General features: G+C 38.0%; 2 protein-coding genes across 3 annotated transcripts; both read left to right on the top strand.

The window, feature by feature from the left end:
- The first annotated feature begins 269 nt into the window (after positions 1-269).
- nucb1 (nucleobindin 1) lies at positions 270-7,308 on the top strand. 2 transcript variants are annotated; one of them, XM_055052082.1, is made up of 13 exons: positions 270-352; positions 1,537-1,660; positions 1,743-1,850; positions 2,408-2,540; positions 3,080-3,183; positions 3,262-3,447; positions 3,530-3,620; positions 4,144-4,202; positions 4,294-4,386; positions 4,473-4,562; positions 5,687-5,857; positions 5,944-6,058; positions 6,713-7,308. In XM_055052082.1, the coding sequence occupies exons 1-13, from the start codon at positions 348-350 to the stop codon at positions 6,784-6,786; spliced, it is 1,353 nt and encodes a 450-aa protein (XP_054908057.1). In that variant the 5' UTR covers positions 270-347; the 3' UTR covers positions 6,787-7,308. The 2 variants fall into 2 exon arrangements, with proteins under 2 accessions (XP_054908057.1, XP_054908056.1); XM_055052081.1 differs by lacking the exon at positions 270-352 and adding an exon at positions 1,326-1,453.
- Positions 7,309-7,911: 603 nt separating this feature from the next.
- Positions 7,912-20,910, top strand: LOC129373929 (uncharacterized). Its single transcript, XM_055052073.1, has 11 exons — positions 7,912-8,229; positions 10,583-10,630; positions 10,714-10,839; positions 10,916-10,984; positions 11,074-11,124; positions 12,490-12,534; positions 12,762-12,836; positions 12,918-12,977; positions 14,505-14,552; positions 14,628-18,575; positions 18,665-20,910. The coding sequence occupies exons 1-10, from the start codon at positions 8,002-8,004 to the stop codon at positions 16,845-16,847; spliced, it is 2,970 nt and encodes a 989-aa protein (XP_054908048.1). The 5' UTR covers positions 7,912-8,001; the 3' UTR covers positions 16,848-18,575; positions 18,665-20,910.
- Positions 20,911-21,056: the final 146 nt, after the last annotated feature.

The following is a 21,056-nucleotide window of genomic DNA, read 5'->3' as shown; positions in this document are numbered from 1 at the left end:
CAAATTGCTTTCCATGCATCTTTTGGGAGAAAATAGTGATGCCTTCGCGTGATAATGACATCCTCGTATTCCTAAACCTCAAGATTTTCTCAACCAGATAACCGACATTTAACAAACCTAAAACATAAATATTGGATTATGTAATCATATAATACATTTTTGTGTTGATTTAAAGTCTATTTATGTTTAACAAAGCCAATTATTACAAAGAATATTGACACTGAAATTACAGACACCAGTTTGCTATTTCCGTGTTTACGTGAAGACATCACGTTGAAATTGTGCTGCATTCGCGTGACGCGCTTCATATCCGGGCAAAAACAAATTCGTGGATTTTAAAACTACACATGCTGTAAGAAATTAGGCTTTTAGTGTGTTGTGTGACGATACTAGATATGTTTTTCACTGTGGTTCTAATTTAGATTAAAGCTCCAGTTACAACTGGATATTTGAAGAAGAAGAGCGAGGCTAAATCGGGGCTACGTGGGTTGACTTTGCTAGACTTTTCTACATCATCCTCCTGCTACTCGCTCTGGCTATTCCTCTCCTGAAACTATGAGGAAAATCCGTTTGAAATCAGATAGAAAATAGACATGGCCGATGTATTTCCGCCTATTTTTGTCGACCGGTGCAGCAGAAACATCCGTGTTTGTTTTACATGACGCCTCAGTTTTACATCCGTGTTATTCTGGCTTTAGCTGTTTAGCTTAACTCCTGAAAACAAACGTCTGAAAAGACATTTTAACGACTAAATACTTCGTTTACAGCAGTCATAGAGCCCAGATGTAGTTTCTCCCGACAGCTTAAACGTGGATCAATTATAAAATGTTTTTAGAAAAGGTTTAATATATTTTAACACTTAAAATACCCTAACCCTACAGGGACAAATGTATGTGTGTATAAATAACTAAAAAGATACATCATTTACTGAAGAATGAAAACAGAATTTTCTCCAGCTTCAAAGGACAGTATCTGATAAATAATAAACAAAACTTATTGATATATAATTGGATAATTGTGTGTTAATCTTGCTCAGCTCTTCTGGATGAATGCACAGTGCCTAAAACAACCAATCAGAGCCAATGGGCGGGTCTTAGAGCTGTCAATCACTCTCACGTATTCTGCTAAATGCGCTAATGGCAGAGAAACAGCTTATCCCTCCAGGAAAACTGTTTATCTACTGTCATTGATGGCTATGATAACTAGCTTTAGCATTCAGGACTGCCTCACAAGAGATTGTGATTGACAGCAATAAGTCCTGGCTCTGATTGGTTGTTTCTCGTTGGCACTATGAGAAGGCAGAGGAGCTCAATTTTTTTGGTTTATCTCATAGTCATGACATGGTGACAGTGTCAACAAATATTTTTTTTTATAAACATCCCAGCCTGCAAAGAAATTCAAAGACACAATACTCTAAAACACAGTGGTGGCACCATGACGACCTGGAGCTGAGGTTTTTGTCAGAATTTTGACCCAAACTTTCAGCTGTGTGTTGTATTAGCATGTAGAAGAAGCTAATTGGTGTTCTCTTTGCAGGATGATGAACTTGAAACCTGCCTGGCTGCTGCTTCTGTTCATCTCTGCAGTGGTGTGGTCCGTTCCCATCGACCGAAATGACGCCGAGCAGGACCAGAAGCAGGAAGCGCAGGAGGAGAACATGGTGAGGGGAAATGTCCTGATGTGAGCTTTCACTGTGGGTTCTGCTGGTTGTAACCGCAGCCTTCATGCACGCGGTCTTTCAGGACACGGGTCTGTACTACGACCGGTATCTCCGGGAGGTGATTGAGGTTCTGGAGACTGACCCGCACTTCAGAGAGAAACTGCAGACAGCAAACACTGAGGACATCAAGGTCAGTGTAAAATGGTTTGAAAATTTTTATGCAAATACTTATAATTTGGCCTCAACTAGACCCGGAACGATTAACCGAATTAAATGTGTCTTTGAACATATTTAAAAGAGAATTTGAATTGATTATTTGCATTTTTTTAAATGTATTTTTAAATTATATAAATGGTTACATGAAAATATCTGCAAAATGTGCCAATTTTTAAAATTTGATAACTCAGTTAATCGTCAGAATAATCAGTTTCTAAAAATAATTAGTTTCCAAACAGACATTATTCCAGAAGTCTTAGATGTTTCTAAACTAAACCAGTGCTGACATGTTGTTTTTCTTGCCTAGCCTTATTATGTTAAAGAGCTTTTTATAATTGAATTGCCAATTTGTAAGGCTTTTTTAATCTGAGAAGCTTCATCTGCTTCATGCTAAAACCCAGTAAGGACCGGGTGAACGTTCTTCAGAACCCAGGAATGAAAAACTAGCATTTTCATTCCACCACGAGTCCATTTGAAGCCGTCAAAGCGTTGATGCTGAACTGGGCTTGTTGTTTTGTGCTCTGCCTGCAGAACGGGCGTCTCAGTAAGGAGCTGGACCTGGTCGGCCATCATGTCCGGACCCGGCTGGACGAGCTGAAGCGGCAGGAAGTTTCTCGCCTCAGGATGCTGCTGAAGGCCAAACTGGACAGCGCCAACACACAGAGTGAGCTGTTTTTCTGTTTTTATTTACCATCCCAAATATTTAGGGCCATTTATCTACTTGGGAACAGATTTATGTGGCATTTTGGGGAAATTGTAGTCGCAGATTTTACAGAAGAGCTGTGGGTTCAACACGTTGGAATGAACTGTGTGAATATGTGAGCTGCACGATGTCCGAGAAAAAAACAAAAACAAACCATCATTCTTGTACCACTTCCTGTTGTCTTCTTTGTTGTTTCCACCAGTAGTAACATGCGGTTGATCATGTGATGTGAGAAAAGATTTTGATACGGCTGAAAAATCACCTCATCTTAATGCAAAAAAAGTTTCTTTAAATTCACATTTTTCCATGAAGCAAATTTATTTTTGTTATTTCAGTTTGTGTAATTTTACGGTTCATGGAAACGCAGCTGTTGTTAATAACAGATCAGAAACAGAGCAGAGGCAACACTAACATCATGGTTTCCTTAGTCCACTATGAACTGGGTTAGTTATAGAGTTGCATCTAGATTTGATAAGTTCTGATTGATTTTTACCGTTCAGGTCTGCAGATGGATCACACCTCGTTGCTGAAGCAGTTTGAACACCTGGACCCACACAACCAAAACACCTTTGAGGCCAAAGACCTGGAGCTGCTCATCTCCACTGTAAGAAGCTGCAGCTGTGACCTCACCAGTTCTCCGTTTCTCACATCTGACCTCTCTCCTTCTGTTTCCTCATCACAGGCCACTAAGGACTTGGAGAACTACGACGCAGAGCGGCATGAGGAGTTCAAGCGCTACGAGATGCTGAAGGAGCACGAGAGGCGGGAGTACCTGAAGGGCCTGGATCAGGAGAAGAGGGAGAAGGAGGAGAAACGACTGCAGGAGCTGAAGGAGAAACACCGACAGCATCCTAAAGTCAACGCTCCGGTGAGCGGCGGAAACCGCCATCTTCAGCCGTTTGTTTGCAAAGCGATGACTGGATGTTGATACCGATGTTTGTATTGATCAGGGCAGCGTTGCTCAGTTACGGGAGGTTTGGGAGGAAACGGACGGACTGGACCCTAAAGAGTTCAACCCCAAAACCTTCTTCAAACTACATGGTAGCTTCATCTTTTCACTTCTTTTATTTCCCAAATAAAAAGAAATTCAGTTATTTTTATTAATGATTTCACTTTTATTTTAGTGCAACAACTTTTTGTTGAAAAACATGAGTTTTTTTTTCAAAGTTCTTGTTTAAATTCTATTTTTTTTCTTTTTCTTCCCATTTGAGAAAAGAAAAATATTAAATTTTTAAAATATTTTTTTTCTATTTTTAATTTTATTTTATTCATTTATTGTTTTGTTGAAGTTACTCAAAATGCGTCTATTTTGAAAATACCTAAGAACATGATTTGAAAAACATGGTTTATTTTCAAATTTGGGATCTAACTTCTATTCTTTTTATTTTATTATATTTAAAAATGTATATATATATTTTTTTACATTTTTTCATTATTTTATTTTTAATTTTCTTTTTTAATTGCAGTTTTTTCAGTTTTAAAAACATTTAAAAATATAATTTTATTCTATTTTTCTGTTTAATGCTGATAAATCCAGTCTAATGTAAATGGTTTCTATATCTAGACACAAACGAAGACGGGGTTTTAGATGAGCAGGAATTAGAGGCTCTTTTCACCAAAGAGGTTTGAAATTCTTCCGTTTCTTCTTGGCAATTTAAAAATTACTTATTTAAAAATGTTCTCAGAAAAGCTGCTCACATCTTTTGACATCTAGCTGGAGAAAGTCTACGACCCAAAGAACGAGGAAGACGACATGATGGAGATGGAGGAAGAGAGGCTGAGGATGAGGGAGCATGTCATGAAAAATGTCCGTGGCTTTCATCTGCTTTGCTTTTGCTGGTTTGCCCTCGATTTGCTTCGATTAACGCAAATCGTCTGCTTGTGCTTTAAAAGGTGGATTTAAATAAAGATCGACTCGTCAGCCTGGAGGAGTTCCTCAAATCCACGGAGAAGAAGGAGTTCAGTAATCCCAAAGAGTGGGAGGTAACGGAAGATTAGAGTGTTAAAATAATAATTTAACTCAAATTTGTTCCTTTTATGAATACAGTTAGTTATAAATTCCCTTCTTGGCTCCCACAATGGCTTTAATGACTGTGGCTAAAATGATAAAACATGCACTAAAATATAGATATTAGAAACTTAAAGCAAAATTTTGTCATTAAAAAGACCAAAAGTATTTACAATTTCTTTTCAGTCTTTTTTAGGCAATTGCAGTCAAAAATATTGCCATCCATTCAATCATATTTTTATATTTATTGATGTTCTTGCAGGAAAAAAAAGTATAAATAATTTTGACAGCCTGCATTGCAAAAACAAAATTTCTGGCCAAGTGTTTTTGGTCTGGTTTCTGGTGCAAATATCTTAGTAAACTTGAAATAAAAAAAAACTAAATCAGAAGTAATTTTTCAGCAAGTTATATTAGAAGATTTTATTTCAATTTCTTAATATTTGTGAAAAACCGCATGTTTTATTGGCAGATAAATTCACTGATAAAAAGACAATTGTCCCATGATATAAGTGAAATAACATGGGAATAATGACTCCCCATGTAAAACAGCAGATTAATCTCCTCTAGTGTCTTAAATGATCCCGGACGAGCCCCCAGTTTTTTAAAAAACATTATTAATCTGGTGGACACAGCATTGAGATAAAAAATTAGCAATATTGCTAAAAAATTAGCAATATTGCTAGGCTAGCCGTGTCACAATAACAATTTCTTCTGGATGATAAATTGTCCCAGAAGTTATCCCAATAAATGATAATATTGTTTTTTTTTTTTCAGACCATTTTTGAGATGTATAATAATGCAGGAACATTTCTGCATTATTCTAACAAACATTTAAACATTGGAACTGGAAGACATTTTGATATCCAAAACAAATCAACAAAATAACAGAAACAACAAATAAAATGAATTATGAGGTCTCTGTAAACAAAATTGACTTTCAAAAAAGGGCTGGTTGAAATCAAAGCACCAGACTGAAGACTTTTAACATCCAGTTTTTAGTAGAAAGAGAAAGAGAATTAACTATGTAAGTGAAACTTATTTGATTTGTATCACTCACTAGTAGTTTTTCTTTATTTACCGTTTCCTTGGTTTTTCACAGACACTGGACGCTAAACCACTGTACACCGAGGAAGAGCTGCAGCGATTCGAAGCTGAGCTGAGGGACAAAGAGGAAGAGCTAAAGAGGAAAGCGGAGACTCTTCGTCAGGAGCAGGAGCTGCTGAGGGAGAGAGGCAAAGCCCTGCAGGCGCAGAAAAGAGAGTATCAACAGGTAAACGTTGAAAACAACTAAAGAACCTGTATGGGAGTCAAGAATATTTAAGAATTCAAAATGTTTATTTTTGTTTCTACTTCTAGGCCGTTTTAGAAATGTCCCAGAGACAGAAAGAGCAGCAGGAAGCCGGCAACAGGCAGCCGCCTGCTGGTCCGAACGGACAGCTGCAGTTTCAACCACAAACTCACAAACCTGAAGGTGAAGCTCATCGATAGCTGCGTTTCTGTTGTAGATGTGCCCAAATCTTTGTCTGTATTCTGTTAATGTCGGGTTGCAGTCCGCTCCGCAGCCGCTGCCTGAAAACTCGATCATCTCACAGTAGCACTGCAACACCGCCTGGAGGGCAAAACACAAAAAAAACATCACTTGTAATTATTTAATCATTTTGTTCATGCGATAAATCATAAAAAATTATGATCATGGAAAAGCTCATCATCTACCAGCCAATCAGAGTAGATGTCGGCGTCTTCTTTAGGCGTTATAGCAGCTACGTATGCAGCGTTTTACAGCTTTTTATTAACTGTGCGATGCTACAAGCTCAACATTGCTGTTAAAAAAAACAACTCCTCCTCTCACTTCCTGTCGTCTTCTTTGTCGTTTCCACCAGTAGTAGCATCCATTGGTTGATCATGTGACTTATGCAGTTTGAAAAAAGTGTTTCTTGTGCAGTTTTGATGAGTAAAATGTTGATAATAAGTTTTTTAAAAGAAATTTCTGTTTCTATTAAGCAAATTTATTTTCGTAATTTTAATTTGTGCTTTTCCACGGACGATGGAAGCGCTGTTTTCGTTCCTGCTGATTTGGTTCCCTGTTGGATCTCATTAACTGATTCTTCTTCTTCTTCACCTGCAGAGATCAAGGCTCCTGCTGAAGCCCAAAACAACCTGCCTGCAGAACCTCCTCAAAATCTCCCCACACACACTTAGAGCAGCGCCCGCAGTCAGCCTCACGGCACATACACACTCCGACAGGCACATGCGTTTGAGTGAATTTGGAAATAAATAAGTTACATGTTTATAAATTGAGACAACCCATAACATGTCGTGCTGTGTGTTCATCTCTGTGGTCTATATTAGATTAAGGATTTAAAACACACCAGATTTTAGTGCATGTTTGTTCAGGTTTCTTCAGTTTCTGTGAAGTTTTTATTTCATGCAATGTTGTCTGTGGGATATCAGAAATAAATCTTTAATTTTAAAACCTCCAATCTGGATTTGTTGAGCTCAGATTGTATAAAAAAACTGTTTCATTTTATTATTTAAAGATGGACATTAAGCAAAACCTGAAATTCAACAGGATTGCCATTTCTTTGACATCCACAGCAATACAAATACACACTATTTTAGAGTGACGAGTTAAACCAGTGTGAACGTTTGTGGACCAGTAGAAAACCGGACTGTAGAGAAACATGCAAACTCTTAATAAAAAACACCCATCTGAGATTCATACCTGGGATTTTTCTACTGAAAACTGCTGATGCTAACATTGTGTCACTGTGCAGCTTGGATATGTTTATTAATAGAATCTAAAATTCTGTTTTCATAAATTAAATTACAGAAAGAACTCTATTTAAATATTTAATAAAATTACTGTATTTTGTATTTAACCTTAAAAACAAAACAAATCCAAAATGTAGCATTTCATTTTGTAATATTAGCCTTCTAATTAAAATTATTTTACATTTGTGTCTCTGCTGATCCCTAAATTATACTTGACTTGAATCTAACTTAAATTTAAAATGGCTTATTCTTTATTTTATTTTTCTGCATCCTTTGTCTTCTTTTTGTCATTATTTTCGATTACAAATCAAGGTTAAGCAGAAAAAAACCAAACTAACGTTTCCACTTTGATATTTAGCATTAATTTAAGATACTTTTCTGTGCGTATTCCTCAAATATATTCATATTTAATATCCTAGATATTACTTTTCATTTTAGAATATTAAAAACGGATATTTAGCGAATAATTTCTTTTTAAAAGCCTGATAGGAAAAAAAGTGAAATCCTACTTCCGGGGCAGACAGGAAGTGGAAGCATCAGATCCAACGGAGAGCTTCCTTGTTGCTAGCAGAAGTAAATAAAAAAAAAGGGGGAAGTTGCAGATTGAAATAATCGTGGTTTACACCAGTTATCTGGAAAAAAATGCCCCGTGGAAGCGAAATCCCCGAAGGCATCAGGTCGACAGCTGTCGACCTGCACAAAGCTGGGAAGGGATACAAGTTCATTTCAAAGACTTTGGAGATTCCTCCTTCCACGGTGAGGAGCATTATCGTCAAGTGGAAGCGGTTCAACACCGTGGCCACGCTGCCGCGGAGTGGGAGACCCTCCAAGGGGAATCCTAGGAGGAAACGGAAAGAAAAGCTGGATGAGGTGAGGATTTAATGGGACATGGAGCTTTTATAGCTGCTCTGATCGCCCGAACAAAGGAAATCTCTGCGGTCACAGATGGTTTTCATCTCCAGTCACATTTTACGCCCCTTAGGCCAAAAATTAGCTCGTGATTTTGCTCAACACAGACTAAAGGTTGGATTTGTCACATTTCGTCACCATGAAATGGATCAATTTTGAGACATATTGAGAGAAGGACAGTAAACAAGAGCGATTATTCATCATCCATTCATCCTCATCTGTCATCCAGCTACGTTTTCCTAGCAATCATTCATTCACTTCTTCCTTTACTAACATCTAGGAGAAATATATTCTCAACACTATCCATCCATCCATCCGTCTTTCTGTTGTTTATTATCTGTAAATAAACCATCTGGACTCTTCTAATAATAATAATCCTACTTTTAAATTTATAGCATTGCTGTCATATTTAATGTTTAACCAGAATTTAACCAAATTTTGCCTGAAAGCCCTCTTGAATGTTCAAGTTGAATGTGATTAAAATATTTATAAAAACCGCTGGAGTGAATTGCAGAAGAGGATTATGGCCACTAGGAATAAAAATATATATCAGACTTTAATCTTAGAATAATGTCTTTAATTCCAGAAAACGACCATGTACTAAAAATATTTAAACCCGAAAAAGTCAGTTTTCCTCTTAAAGTGAAATTTTTGACAAAAAGTGGGAATTGTGATGCTTATCTTGGTTTGCCTTTTATTTACAATTTATTCTGCTTGTTTGTGGGAAGCTTTCGACTCGGGTGTGACGTCATTCCTGCTCGGAGTTCCGCTATCAGAGGGAACTTGAACGCACCACGCGGGTTTCTCTATTTTTAATATTTTATATATACATGTTTATTTTTACTTCTCGTTTAATTGTAGAAAATAAACTTGATTTGAAAGGTTTTATGAGTTCAAACAAATAAAAAATAAAAAAAAAAACGGCATAATAAATGGTGTAAATTCGCACTTCCGTTCTAGGCCGGAAGTAAAAAAAACAAACAAATAACGGCCTCATAGCGCTTCCTTTTGCTAACAAAAACAATAAAATAAAAATGGTTAATTTAAATAATACCTGATTTTTTACTTCGTTTAAGGGAAATGCCTGGCGGGAACGAGATTCCGGTCCCTGTCAGGTCCGAAATAGTTGCTCTGCACAACGCCGGGAAGGGCTACAAATTAATTTCAAAGACTTTACAGATCCCTCATTCCACAGTTAGAAACATTGTGATCAAATAGAAACGGTTCAATACTGTAGCCACGCTTTCGCGGAGAAGAAAGTATGAGAGGACAAACTGGGAAATCCTGGATGAGGTGAGCAGAAGGAGTCACACAGAAAACTGGACTTTTTTATTCACTTGGCTGCAAAACAAAGGGGAATAACAGACACTCTTATTTAATATTCTGCTCCTTTATATAAGATTTTGACTTCTTGTTATGGTTTCTTGTCTCTAGGTTAATGTTTGTTGTTTTTAAAGCAGTAGGAAGATATATTAGCTCAAAAATAACTTATACAGCACCATCCATAGTTAAAAATATGAGCAGAAACCTTTCAGAAATGAATTAATGGTTGGCTTATTTTGTGTGTTGAACCATTTCTCTGTTGCTTTAATCACACAATGGAAGACCCAGTGATTCAATTCTACTGTTTTTAAAATCTCTATTTCAAACTCTAAACAAGTTGAAGGCCCACAGGATCACAGATCTTCTGCTTTGCTTAACTTGAGAGGCATTTTTATTCTGTAACCAGATTGCTGTGTATTGCAGACTTCTGCCCAGGTCCCACCTGAAAATCAGATCCAGATCTCAACAGGGTTTACCTAGTTAAATAAAGGAAATAAATAAAAATAGATAAATCTTCACAGTTTCAAACTAAACTTAGGGGAAACAAATCAAAATTATCTTGAAAAACAATATCAAAGGCTGAATTTTTATTTCTTTTGTTCAAAATTTTGACTTTTTGTGAGGATTTTTCTCTCAGAAAAACAGTCCAACTTTGACCATTTTTGTTTTTAGAATTTTGAGAGAAAGAAATTAATTTATTTTTTTCTTTAAATGTCAGAGTTCTGAAAATTTTTTGGGAAAGAATAAATTTTTTTCAGTGGCCCTAATTTTCTTCCATAATAAGTGGATTATGTTAGAAAACCAATAAAAATTCTCTTCATCATTTTATTAATATTTGGGATTATTTTTTCCACTAAAGTAATGTCTTAAGGTTTAATGGACAATTTAAATTTTTTTAAAAAAATGTGAGATCATAAAACTACAGTTAAATAACCCATCCAGTAGAAAATACACCAGAAATAACTTTTGATTTAGTCTTTTTGTTCTTCAGGCTGATCCTGCTGGTCCTGCTAGTGAAAAAGGTGATGACCCTGATAAGGTAAAGTCAAAACCTACGCATGAGAACATTTGATTTGCTGGAGATTTGAGAGTAACTCATTTTGTTGTCATGTTGAAATGCAGCCGGATCTCCTCAGCAAGGTGCTGCTTGCAGCTGGAAACACAGACTCCAACTCCACTGAATCCAAACCTTCAAAGGAAGAGCTGGTGTCATCCAGACCAACTCTCCTCAGCGGAGATAAAGAAATGGTATAATATGTTTATAAGCAACTTATTAAAAATTGAAAAGGAAGATTAGTTACTCTGTTTTCCTTTTAAACTCCAGAAAGACTTGAACAGCAGCTGTGAAGAGGGTGACAACACGGGACGGTCCGACTCCGACGAAGATCCGATGGTGTGAAAACTAAATCAAAATGGATTTGTTATAGACATTCAACCCAATGATTCTCGGTTCTTATAGGATTTCTTTTCTCTGACTTTTAGTCCAGTTTCCTGTTTGCCAGATCCACAGGGGAAGCAGAGGACCATGAAAGGGTAAAAAACATTTATGTAAATAATAACAAAACATTCAAACCCGTTGTTTTCCCGCATTTCTTTTTGTGTTTGGAACCACGAGCGTCAGTGTGTTTTCATTGGAACACAATGAAATTGTGTGACGTAACGGAAAATGAGACGTGGTTTTTACAAAATAAAAATCTGAAAAGTGTGGCGTGGATTTGTATTCAGCCCCTTTTTGCTGCAGTAGGAGTCACACCTGTGTCGTTTAATCTCAGCGAAATGCAGCTGTGTTTTTTTAGAGAACAAACACTTCAGAGAGGTTAGGGAGAAAGATGTGGAGGAGTTGAACGTCTCACAGATCTCTGAGAGGACGAACCGACTGCAGATCAACAGGACATCAGAGGAGCAACCAAGAGGCCTGAGGTAACTCTGGAGGTGGGAGAATAAGCAGCTGCTCACATCAGTGGATGAGAAAAAGAAAACCTCTGCATAGAACTGACATCTAACATGGAGAAGAATGTGATCTGATCTTCTCAAATCTCCCTAAAAAGAAAGTGCTCACGATAAAACATGATGGCCGCCAGTTTGGTGTTTTAGTTAGGATAGAAAATCTGATCAGAACTAAGTGATGAAAGGGAGATTGGGCTAAAAAATCCAGTTTGACTCGACAAAAGTAGCAGGAAAACAAAGTTGAACACAGGTAAGAGCTACAGTAGAAGGATTGAGATCTAATCATTCTTGTTTAAAATGGCCTAGTCAAAGGCCAGACATAAATCATCTGGTAAAAATTGAAATTTGCTTTTTATAAATGGCTTTGTAAAGAAGAAAAGGCAAAAATTGTAGTCCTTACATGTGCAGAGACAAAAGGTGGCTCTACAAAACGCTGACTCATGGGGTCTGAATACAAATGCTTGGCAACTTTCAGCTTTTGTTTGATTTGTAATTATGCAACAATTATTCTAACAATTATTATGATGATTAATCAGATAAAAAATGGTAAATTCTGCAGATTTTCTATTCAAGTGTACTTGATACAAAATTAGAAATACATTAAAAATACAAATAAACAAGTCAGTTCATTTTGGAAAAGTAAGTGAAATCAACTTTTTAAAGCTACTTCAGTCAATCAAGTTTAATTTACTAGCACATTTATGCAATGAGGCAGTTCAAAGTGCTATACATCATGAAAACATCAACACCAATTTAGATTTTGTTGATTTTCAACATCTAAATCATTAATGCACGTCAAATATGTTGCTCAATATTCAATTTATTTTGGTTAAGAATAAACTCTAAACTTTTGTGTTTTTAGTTTTGATTTAAAGGAAATCAGTGTTTCAGCAGTTTTGCAGTTTTCTGGAAGTTTGTTCTCATGTTAAATCAAACGTTCTGCTCTCTCAGATTGATCATCCTGGACAAGCTTGTGACACAGAAGATCCAGATGAGGTAACAATCAATTATCATTAATATAATACTATTAATAATGATAATAATGATAATTACAACATCGTACAGATTCAATTCAGAATCTAGATTCTAACTCCTTTAACTCCAGAGCTTTAAATTTGAATGTGATGTTGAGTCTCTGGTTGTTTCACATTTTAAAAAGTTTATTTTTAAACTTTTAAAAAGAAAATACAGGAAAAAAATCCAACATTTTGTTTGTTTTCAAGTCCCAGAAGGATGAGAGCGCTGTGGAAGAAGACGGCGATGCAGAACCGTCGGATACAGACGAAGAAGATCCGCTGGTAGGAAGTTTTTATTCATTACAGATTTACAGAGATGAGCGCATTGAGATCATCGTAAGGTTTCTTCTTTCTGACATTTAGGCCAGTTATCTTTTTGGAAGAGCGAGAGAAGGGACAGAAGAACATCCACAACATGAAAAGGTACCGACATGGGGAGAAAGAAAGCAAAAAAAAAAGAAAAACACAAAATATTACCAGTTTCTGGTCTAGTCTAGTTATGTAAATATCTTACTACATTCAAAAAAAGACAAAACTGACTTACAAATAACTTCTCAGCAAAATACTGGAGGTAACTTATGGGAAAATGGTTTGTGATGAGTTTAATAATCTGCCAATGTAACTAGTATTTATCTATCAATATAAAGAAATTATTGACATAAAACAAGCTTCTATATCTTGCGAAAAAGTTACTTGTAAGTTAGTTTTGAAGAGCAGCTAAGTTCACTGATTTCAAGTGTACTTAGAAATTGGCACCAGAAGCTCGACCAAAAATACTTTAAAAATGTGTGTTTTTACAGTGCACCGTGTTTCAGTTCATATCAGGGAATAAAAATTATCTTCAGAATAAAACGGACCACAGATTCTACATGAGGTTGTTGAGTGACTTTTAGCAACAATTAGATGAAGGAGGTGTTTTCTGCCCAATTTTATCTGTATCCCAATAGTCAGATTGAGGTCTGGACTTTGACTGGACCACTTAATTCATTCTGTTGTAGATTTTGAGATCATTGTTCTGGTGTTAACCCGGTTTGGACATCAGCTGTCAAACAGATTGTCTCAGATTGTTATTTTATCCTGTGGGTGCAACAAACCCAGATCGTCACCTGAACGATAGAGACGATTGTTACAAAGATCATCAATGCACAAAACGTTTGTGAGCTACGAGGAAGGACAGATATTTTTCGTCAGTTTGATTCAGTTTTTGCTCAAGAATTAAAAAAAAAAAACAAGTGGAACTTTGTATTTGAGGGAATGAACAACAAAAGGCGAGGTGACAGCAAGGACGCGTAGCTTGTGCAGGGAGAGCAGACAGAGACGCGACTGCTAGTTTAATCAGGTAAGAAAATGCTTTATTTTATTGATAATTATCTGGAAGCTTTGTTTCTTTTCTTTATGTCTGAGCTAAATGAAGAAAAGTATTTAACCCTTTTCCAACCATATAAGCTACATTATTATACGGCAGTTAAATTGTATTGAGTCTAAAATTGATTATGTGGAGAAATGTGAGACCTGCACGATCATAAAATATTTTGGTGACTCAGAGAAAGAGAAATTGTTGTGACATCTGCCTGAATACAAACTAGAGTGTTTCATATTACAACTCGTTGGTTTGGCTTTCCAAATGGCAGACATGGAAACACATGTACCCGATATCCACTAAAAGGCCCAAAACAGATATTGAAGAAATGTTGGAAAAGTTGTTATAGAGTCTCCTTACTTGTTTTCAAGATGCAAATAACATTTCTGTCACACCCTGGATTGTTTGGAAAAGGTGGAGTAATTATTCCCAGATTGACAAAAATGTTTTTTTTTTATGTAGAATCTGTTGCTCTTTTGACTTAGGATTGAAATAATCATAGGCTCTTGTCAGTTATTAGGTCTATATGTAATTAGTCGTGTCAATTAGAACTACTGCCTATATATGTCTCCGTCTTTTCTGTTTTTCAGCGTAAAAATTCAGCTTCGTGTGACGACACACCAGAAGACGATCCCATGGTTTGTTTCTCCTATATCCATTTTTATTTGATATCATCCCGTTTACCTTCTAATTTTCTCTCCGTAACATTTCAGGAGCAGATTTTTGACCCAAACTTTGACGATGAAAAGAAGATTTACGCCGGTTCGTCAGTCAGTGTGAGAGCGCTCCTCCTCCTCCTCCTGGCCTTCATCCTGAAGCACGACTTGTCAAAAGCAGCCACCAAAGACCTCTTGGCCCTCCTCAACCTCATGGTGCCTGGATGCATTCCCAGCTCTCTGCAGTTCATAAAGAAACATTTGACTGACATTGACAAGAAGACAGAGATCCACTTGTACTGTCCCAGGTGTGACAACTACCTCGGCGTAGAGCCTGGGACCGAGTGCGGAGTGTGTCAGCAGCGCCTGAGCAAAAAAAGCCTGCTTGAAAAGGCAAACTACTTCCTGGTGCTGCCTTTAGAAAACCAACTGAGGAAGGTCCTCAAACGCCTTCACTCAAAGCTGGGGAAGCATTTTACAAAGAACGATTACGTTTCTGACATCAACACCGGTGGTGAATATAAGCACGAAGAGCAGGAGGGCAGTATTACACTTACCTTCACATGTGACAGCTCTCCTCTTCTCAACTCATCCAAGTTTTCAGTCTGGCCCATCCTGTGCACGATCAACGAACTTCCGTATGTGGAGAGGTGTAAAAATATTCTGCTGCACACGTTGTGGTTCGGCAAAGGGAAGCCGCTGCTTCAGTGTTTCTTTACGCCGTTCATTAACGAGCTTCATAAACTCTCTCACGAAGGCTTTGCTTGGGAAGACGAGAGTGGATTAGAGCTGAACACCAGCGTGATGGCGAAAATCTGCGTCTGCGATTCGGCGGTGAGGTCAGCGGTGCAGAACTTTCAGCCGTTCAGTTCGGAGTTCGGCTGCGGGTTCTGCTACCACAAAGGAGAGCTGGTTCAGAAGGGCCGGGGTTACACCAGAGTCTATCCGGTTCAGGTGGACGGATGTGACCTACGGCACATGGCTGAGACGGAGCAACTGGCCATCGTAGTGATTGAGAATGGCTATCCACAAGGTCAAATGGGTGTCAAAGGTCACAGTCCGCTGCTTCTGCTGCCTTCGTTTGATATCATCAAAGGTTTTATCCCAGATTACATGCACTGTGTTTGTCTTGGGGTTGTTCCTGAGTTTGTCAATCTTTGGTTGGATCCTCTTTATGGCAGAAAGCGCTTCCACCTTCCACCTCAGAGTTTGAAGAACCTGGACAAAGCTTTGTCTGCCATCCAACCTCCAGATGAGATCAGACAAAGACCCCGGCGCCTCAGTGAGAGGATGCATTGGGAGGCATCCGAGTGGCGAGCGTTTGCTCTTCTCTACTCTCCTGTAATACTGAGGAAGGTTTTACCAAAACTGTACTACGAACATTGGATGCTTCTCATTTCATCACTTCACATCCTCCTTTCCCAGTTTGCCTCCCAGGAGGAGATCAGCTGTGCAGAGCTGTGTCTGGTTCAGTTCGTCTCCCAGGTACCGTCTCTGTACGGACCTGAGCATTGCTCATTTAACTGTCACTTGCTGATGCATCTCACTGACTGTGCGCGTAACTGGGGACTACTGTGGGCCAACTCCGCCTTCATCTTTCAGGGTGTCCGCAGCCGACTCCTGCAGATGTACTCCAGGGCTCAGTCTGCGCCATCCAACATCTTCAAGCAGATAGTTTCCTATGATGAGATTATCATGAAAGGAAGCAATGTGCTGAAGAATGCTAGTACAGAAATCACAGACCTGTTTTCTTCCATGACAAGCTGTGGTATCCTTACCAAATCATCCAACTGCATCAGTGAAGATGTCTTTACTTTGGGATGCGGTTCTCAGAGATCTCTGACTGTGAGAGAACTTGCTGCATTGCAGAGCAAAGACACACGGCCCGTTACTGAATACGCACGTTTTGTCTACAAAGACATGCTGGTCACCACTTTGGACTACAGCGTCTCTTGCAAAAGGAACAACTCGGTTATAGAAACAACCAGTGGCTTTGTTCTCGTAGAGTCCGTGGTGGCCGTCGAGAGGCATTGCAGCTGTGAGAGATCGTCCGACTGCTCCTGCAGAGATCTGATTGCTTTCTGCAGGAAACTGCTTCCCTCAAACTCCCAACCAACAATCCAGAACAAACAGATCAACAGAAACATTGCAGAGTTCCTCGTAAGAGTGAGGAGTTCAGATGAACTGCGCGCAGTGACATGTCGGGACATTGTTGCCAAATGTTTTGTGATGGAGCAGAAGGGTCGTCTATATGTTATGAAAATGCCAGTGTTATAAGAGTTCCTTTTCCTTGTCGTATAGTTTGTTGTGTTTCCACATTCACACAAGATTTGTGTGATAAGCTTATTTTCTGTGATATGATTAAGTATTTAGTAAATTCAACCATCCTGCATTTTTAGCAGTGTTGGCTTGTTTACATGGTGAGTTCAAGATGCTCTACCAGAAAGAAAAAAATTTCAGGACATGGCTTTGACCTTTCAAAGAAGTTTTATCTGCCTCTGTTCCATTGTCCATTCAACAGAAGGCACCAATTCCCAGATTCCTGTCCTGGTCTCCAGACTGCTTCTACTGACTTTTAATGGAATACCTCTTAGAAATGGCATTATAATGAATTTTATGGATTCTGTGCCTTCAACATACTCATAACACAGATCTATTAAGTGTAATCAGTCCTGTCACTGAAACGTTTTCCATTCAATCACTGTAGTTGTGAAGAAAAAAATATCAAAAGAATCAGGACCAAAGATCAAATTTGAACATTCAATCAGTTTCTTCCAAAGGTATATAACCAAGGTTTCTTATAGAGAGACTGTGTGGAAAACCTAATTTGAACCTTACGCTGCTCACCCTGATGAAGTAATGATATGCAACACCTATCTGAAAAGGTTAAGGAACTTAAATTGTCCAATTCCTTTATCGGCAATTTGCTGAAATCTATAGTGTCTTCAGGTGATTGTTGCCACCCAGTTGCGATGAAAGGGTAACCATCGCAAGAGTGAGATCAGCAAAAACCTTTGTGTGACTCATTGGTTTGAACAACCCTGCAGACTTTGCTGACTTAGTTGTATCCTTGGATGAAGTCTTCGATGAGATGAAAACAGTGAGTGTTTTCAAGGAGTGAAAAAAGGTGATCAGGGCAAGCTGCTACGAGCAAATGCTACCAGATGTCAAAAAGTTGGTTTGTTGCTATCCAAGCACATCTTGTACGTACTGAGAAATATTGATTCTCACCTCAAAGTCAAAGAGTTTGATCTCCAGTTTGGTGTGAAGTGTAAAGTGGTCAGAAAGACAGTAAGCTGAACTAAGTCTGAGGGCATAGTTGTCAACTGGAAGAAGATTGAGCACTCCTACCGCATTGGGGCAGAGTGTACCTCCAGGAGAGAAGTTTAACCATGTTAATGTCTTGTAATGATAAGAAGGCGCAAGATATAGACATACACACACTGGTACTGCTTGGGTCTGTCGCAGAGATCCAGGATATGGATCATAATTGAATTTGGAGAAGAGCCCTGCTCCTGTTTTGATTGGACTACATCTGAATTGCCTGGACGTGTTGTCTAGAGGTTGTCTGGACGTGTCCTATTGGGAAGAAGCTGCAGTGCAGAACCAGCATTTGGTTGAGGGTCTGTATGTCCCTTTTGACCTGTGAACCCCTTGGGATACTGCAGAATGGTTTTGAGAGTGGTGCAGGAACCTCAGTGACCCAATCTCAGAAAAATAGAAGGCAGAGTATGAACTGAACGACTGAATACCCAATGGTGTGGAGTAAGAGGGGCAAACACTGCTATGAACAACTTTTGTACATTTGCTCATTGGATGGACTTAAAGAGAACTGAAATGACACGACTGGCTTTGTGAGGATGATGCCTTCCGGGTTTTCTCTGGTTGGTTCAAAAATCCCAGCTCCCATCGATATGCTGGGAGCTGGGATGCTCAGAAAGACACTGATGTAGTCTTGATGAAACATACCCTCCAGAGCTTCTCAAACCATCTGGTGTCATTAAGGTAAGAGCAAGTTCTGCTTGTTTTTGTCAGTACTGCAATCCTAAACCAAATGCATGACGTAATGGTGTTTTTGTGTTGTCTGCCCTCAGGTTCTCAACACAACAGCAGCAGCAGCAGCAGGACAAATCAGGCTTTTTGATAAGATCCATACCACCATTCTGGTTAATGCCATAGAAGCTCCTTGTTTGACCACCAGGAGTCTTGTTTGGACAGAAACTCTTAGGACATGAATTCAAGAGGTGCTGCTTTGGATCCAGTTCTACAGAGAAAAAGTCTCTAAGACTTTCAACATAATCACTAACTTCTCATGACGGCAGCTGAAGCTGAGAGATTTTTCAAGAATAAAGATGGTCCTTTGTGTTGCACCAGGCCAGGAGAGTCTCATCATAGTCATGAATACGTATTGAGCGCTGAGTCCTACTTTACGTCACCGCCATCTTGTATGTGGCAGTAGAATGACCGGAGTGACAATGACTTTGTTAAATCAAGTCATTTCTCACTAATATATAAAAAAATAAATACAAGAAATGTTTTTTTCTTGTCTTGAAATGTTCAATGTACATTAAATTATTGAATTATGTAAATATGTTTTTTGATACAACACTAAAAGTGTGGGTCTGTTCATTAATGTCAACATAAAAATGATCAGAATAATTTCTATAAAATAAAAACATTGTTCTCTGTGTTCAGAAATCCCCCAAAACAATTAAATAATCACATCAAAAGTTAGAAACTGTCTTTAGTAATTTCTTTGATTATCAAATATATTACTGTGTGTGAGATAATGTGTCAATGACGGCTATTAACTTAAGATACTTTGTAGAACGACTCTTTCTGACGTTTGGTCCATTTACTTGAATTAGCTTACTGCCTCATACGCCACATTCAATATGGCGGACGCTGTGACGTATCGCGTCAACGGGCCGACCCGCTCCATGAGGCATCTACGTCTTCATGTCTACGGTCTCATCAATCGGATGATTATTGATCACCTTGCTGCTTTCAAAGAGAGACAGGCACACGTCACTCACTCTCACACTAGTGTTAAATGATTACCAATTTAAGTATGGTGCATGTTTCAGTTTTCCTTTTCTTAAGGAACTTGTAAAAAGATTGTAAAATATGTCATGATACCATATTCCAGTGTTTTAATGTTTACATACTTCAATATTTGTTTTTATTATACTTTATCAATCAGATGCTGCTTTTAATGCCACATGTTAAGTTGTTCATGTACTTTTGTGATTTTTTTTTTTATGAACATTGATGACTGCCCTTTTTATAACTAATGTTCCTGTTAAAATGAAATCTGTGTGAATTTTGTTGTGGTTGTTTGGACCTGGGATCATCTTGTTCTTCTGTTTGTGGTTTTATATGTAAAAAAACCCAACAAAAAACAGTAACTGACAGTGTTGAGCTATTTCAGATTCCCCAGGTTTGCTGTGTGGTTTTATGCTTCTTAAATATCAAAATTATGTTGCATTTTTAGTGTATTGTGAAACATTTGTGTACTTTGTATTAACTTCAATTTAACTTTAATGATGTTTACAATGTTTTCAGTGAAGAACTGTAAATATATTGTTTTAAATCCAATTTTGCCATATTCTTTAATAAAGCTCACAGGGTATATCAAAATCATCTGGTAAAACAGCTTCACATAAGTTTACATTTCAAAATGGTTCAGGTGTTTTCAATAAACAATTTGCAGAATAGTTGTTTATATCCTCCTAACTATTGGTGCTTAGCGTAGCTTAGCTTACAGGTTTCACACTACAGAAATAGCATTTAATGAACATCCACAAAAATTGCTTAAATGTTGACTTGGACAGACGGTTTAGGTGTTGAACTAGCAACCCACGACTGCAACATTATATGCTAAAATATGTATGTGTGGAGCGAGAGAATTAAAGTCCAAACCTTGTTAAAGAGAGAACAAAATACAGCTTTATTACATCTGCGCAGATGGAGAGCACAACAGTTAGACTGTTCAGAAAAGCTCTAACTAGAAAAGGAAAACGCCTCTGATGTACCGGAAACTGTCCTTGATACACAGATACCTATGATAGCATCCAAGAAGCACAGCACTCCATGCACAGACATAATGTCTGTGGAGAAAAATGCAACCTTCAGTAGAAAACAGGTTTCAGGCAGTTTATTAGACACAGTTTCTGTGTCTAATAATAATCTAATCGCCCAGCCGTCGAGTCTGGTCTGTCCCTGTGACGTAGAAAACTATTTGCTTATCACCTGTTGCTAGGCTTCTGGCTCACTGAGGCAAACTTTGAAGGCCAAAAGAGAAACAACAACTCTGTAAGCCTGAAAATAAATTGATTAAATACTGAATAAACTTCTAATAAAAGTAAACAATCTGTGAATATTTTATTTTCCACAGAATGTGCTCTTGGTTAATTTCCATTAAGTTGTTGTAACACCTCCCAGTTTGTACCTCCCAGGTAAATTCACCAGTTTACCAGTAAATGT

This window comes from Poeciliopsis prolifica, unplaced genomic scaffold (assembly GCF_027474105.1).
Source record: "Poeciliopsis prolifica strain line A6 unplaced genomic scaffold, Auburn_PproV2 SCAFFOLD034, whole genome shotgun sequence".
Classification (NCBI taxonomy): domain Eukaryota; kingdom Metazoa; phylum Chordata; class Actinopteri; order Cyprinodontiformes; family Poeciliidae; genus Poeciliopsis; species Poeciliopsis prolifica.
This window is presented reverse-complemented; position numbering and strand designations above follow the sequence as displayed.

Bases quoted from the DNA above. Each gene is read 5' to 3' on its own strand.
- LOC129373929 (XM_055052073.1), top strand. From the start codon at position 8,002: ATGCCCCGTGGAAGCGAAATCCCCGAAGGCATCAGGTCGACAGCTGTC. The intron at 11,125-12,489 runs GTAAAAAACATT...CTGCTCTCTCAG, and splicing joins AAGCAGAGGACCATGAAAGG to ATTGATCATCCTGGACAAGC. The intron at 12,837-12,917 runs GTAGGAAGTTTT...TCTGACATTTAG, and splicing joins CAGACGAAGAAGATCCGCTG to GCCAGTTATCTTTTTGGAAG.
- nucb1 (XM_055052081.1), top strand. From the start codon at position 1,341: ATGGTGACAGTGTCAACAAATATTTTTTTTTATAAACATCCCAGCCTG. The intron at 2,541-3,079 runs GTGAGCTGTTTT...TTTACCGTTCAG, and splicing joins GGACAGCGCCAACACACAGA to GTCTGCAGATGGATCACACC. The intron at 5,858-5,943 runs GTAAACGTTGAA...TTCTACTTCTAG, and splicing joins AGAAAAGAGAGTATCAACAG to GCCGTTTTAGAAATGTCCCA.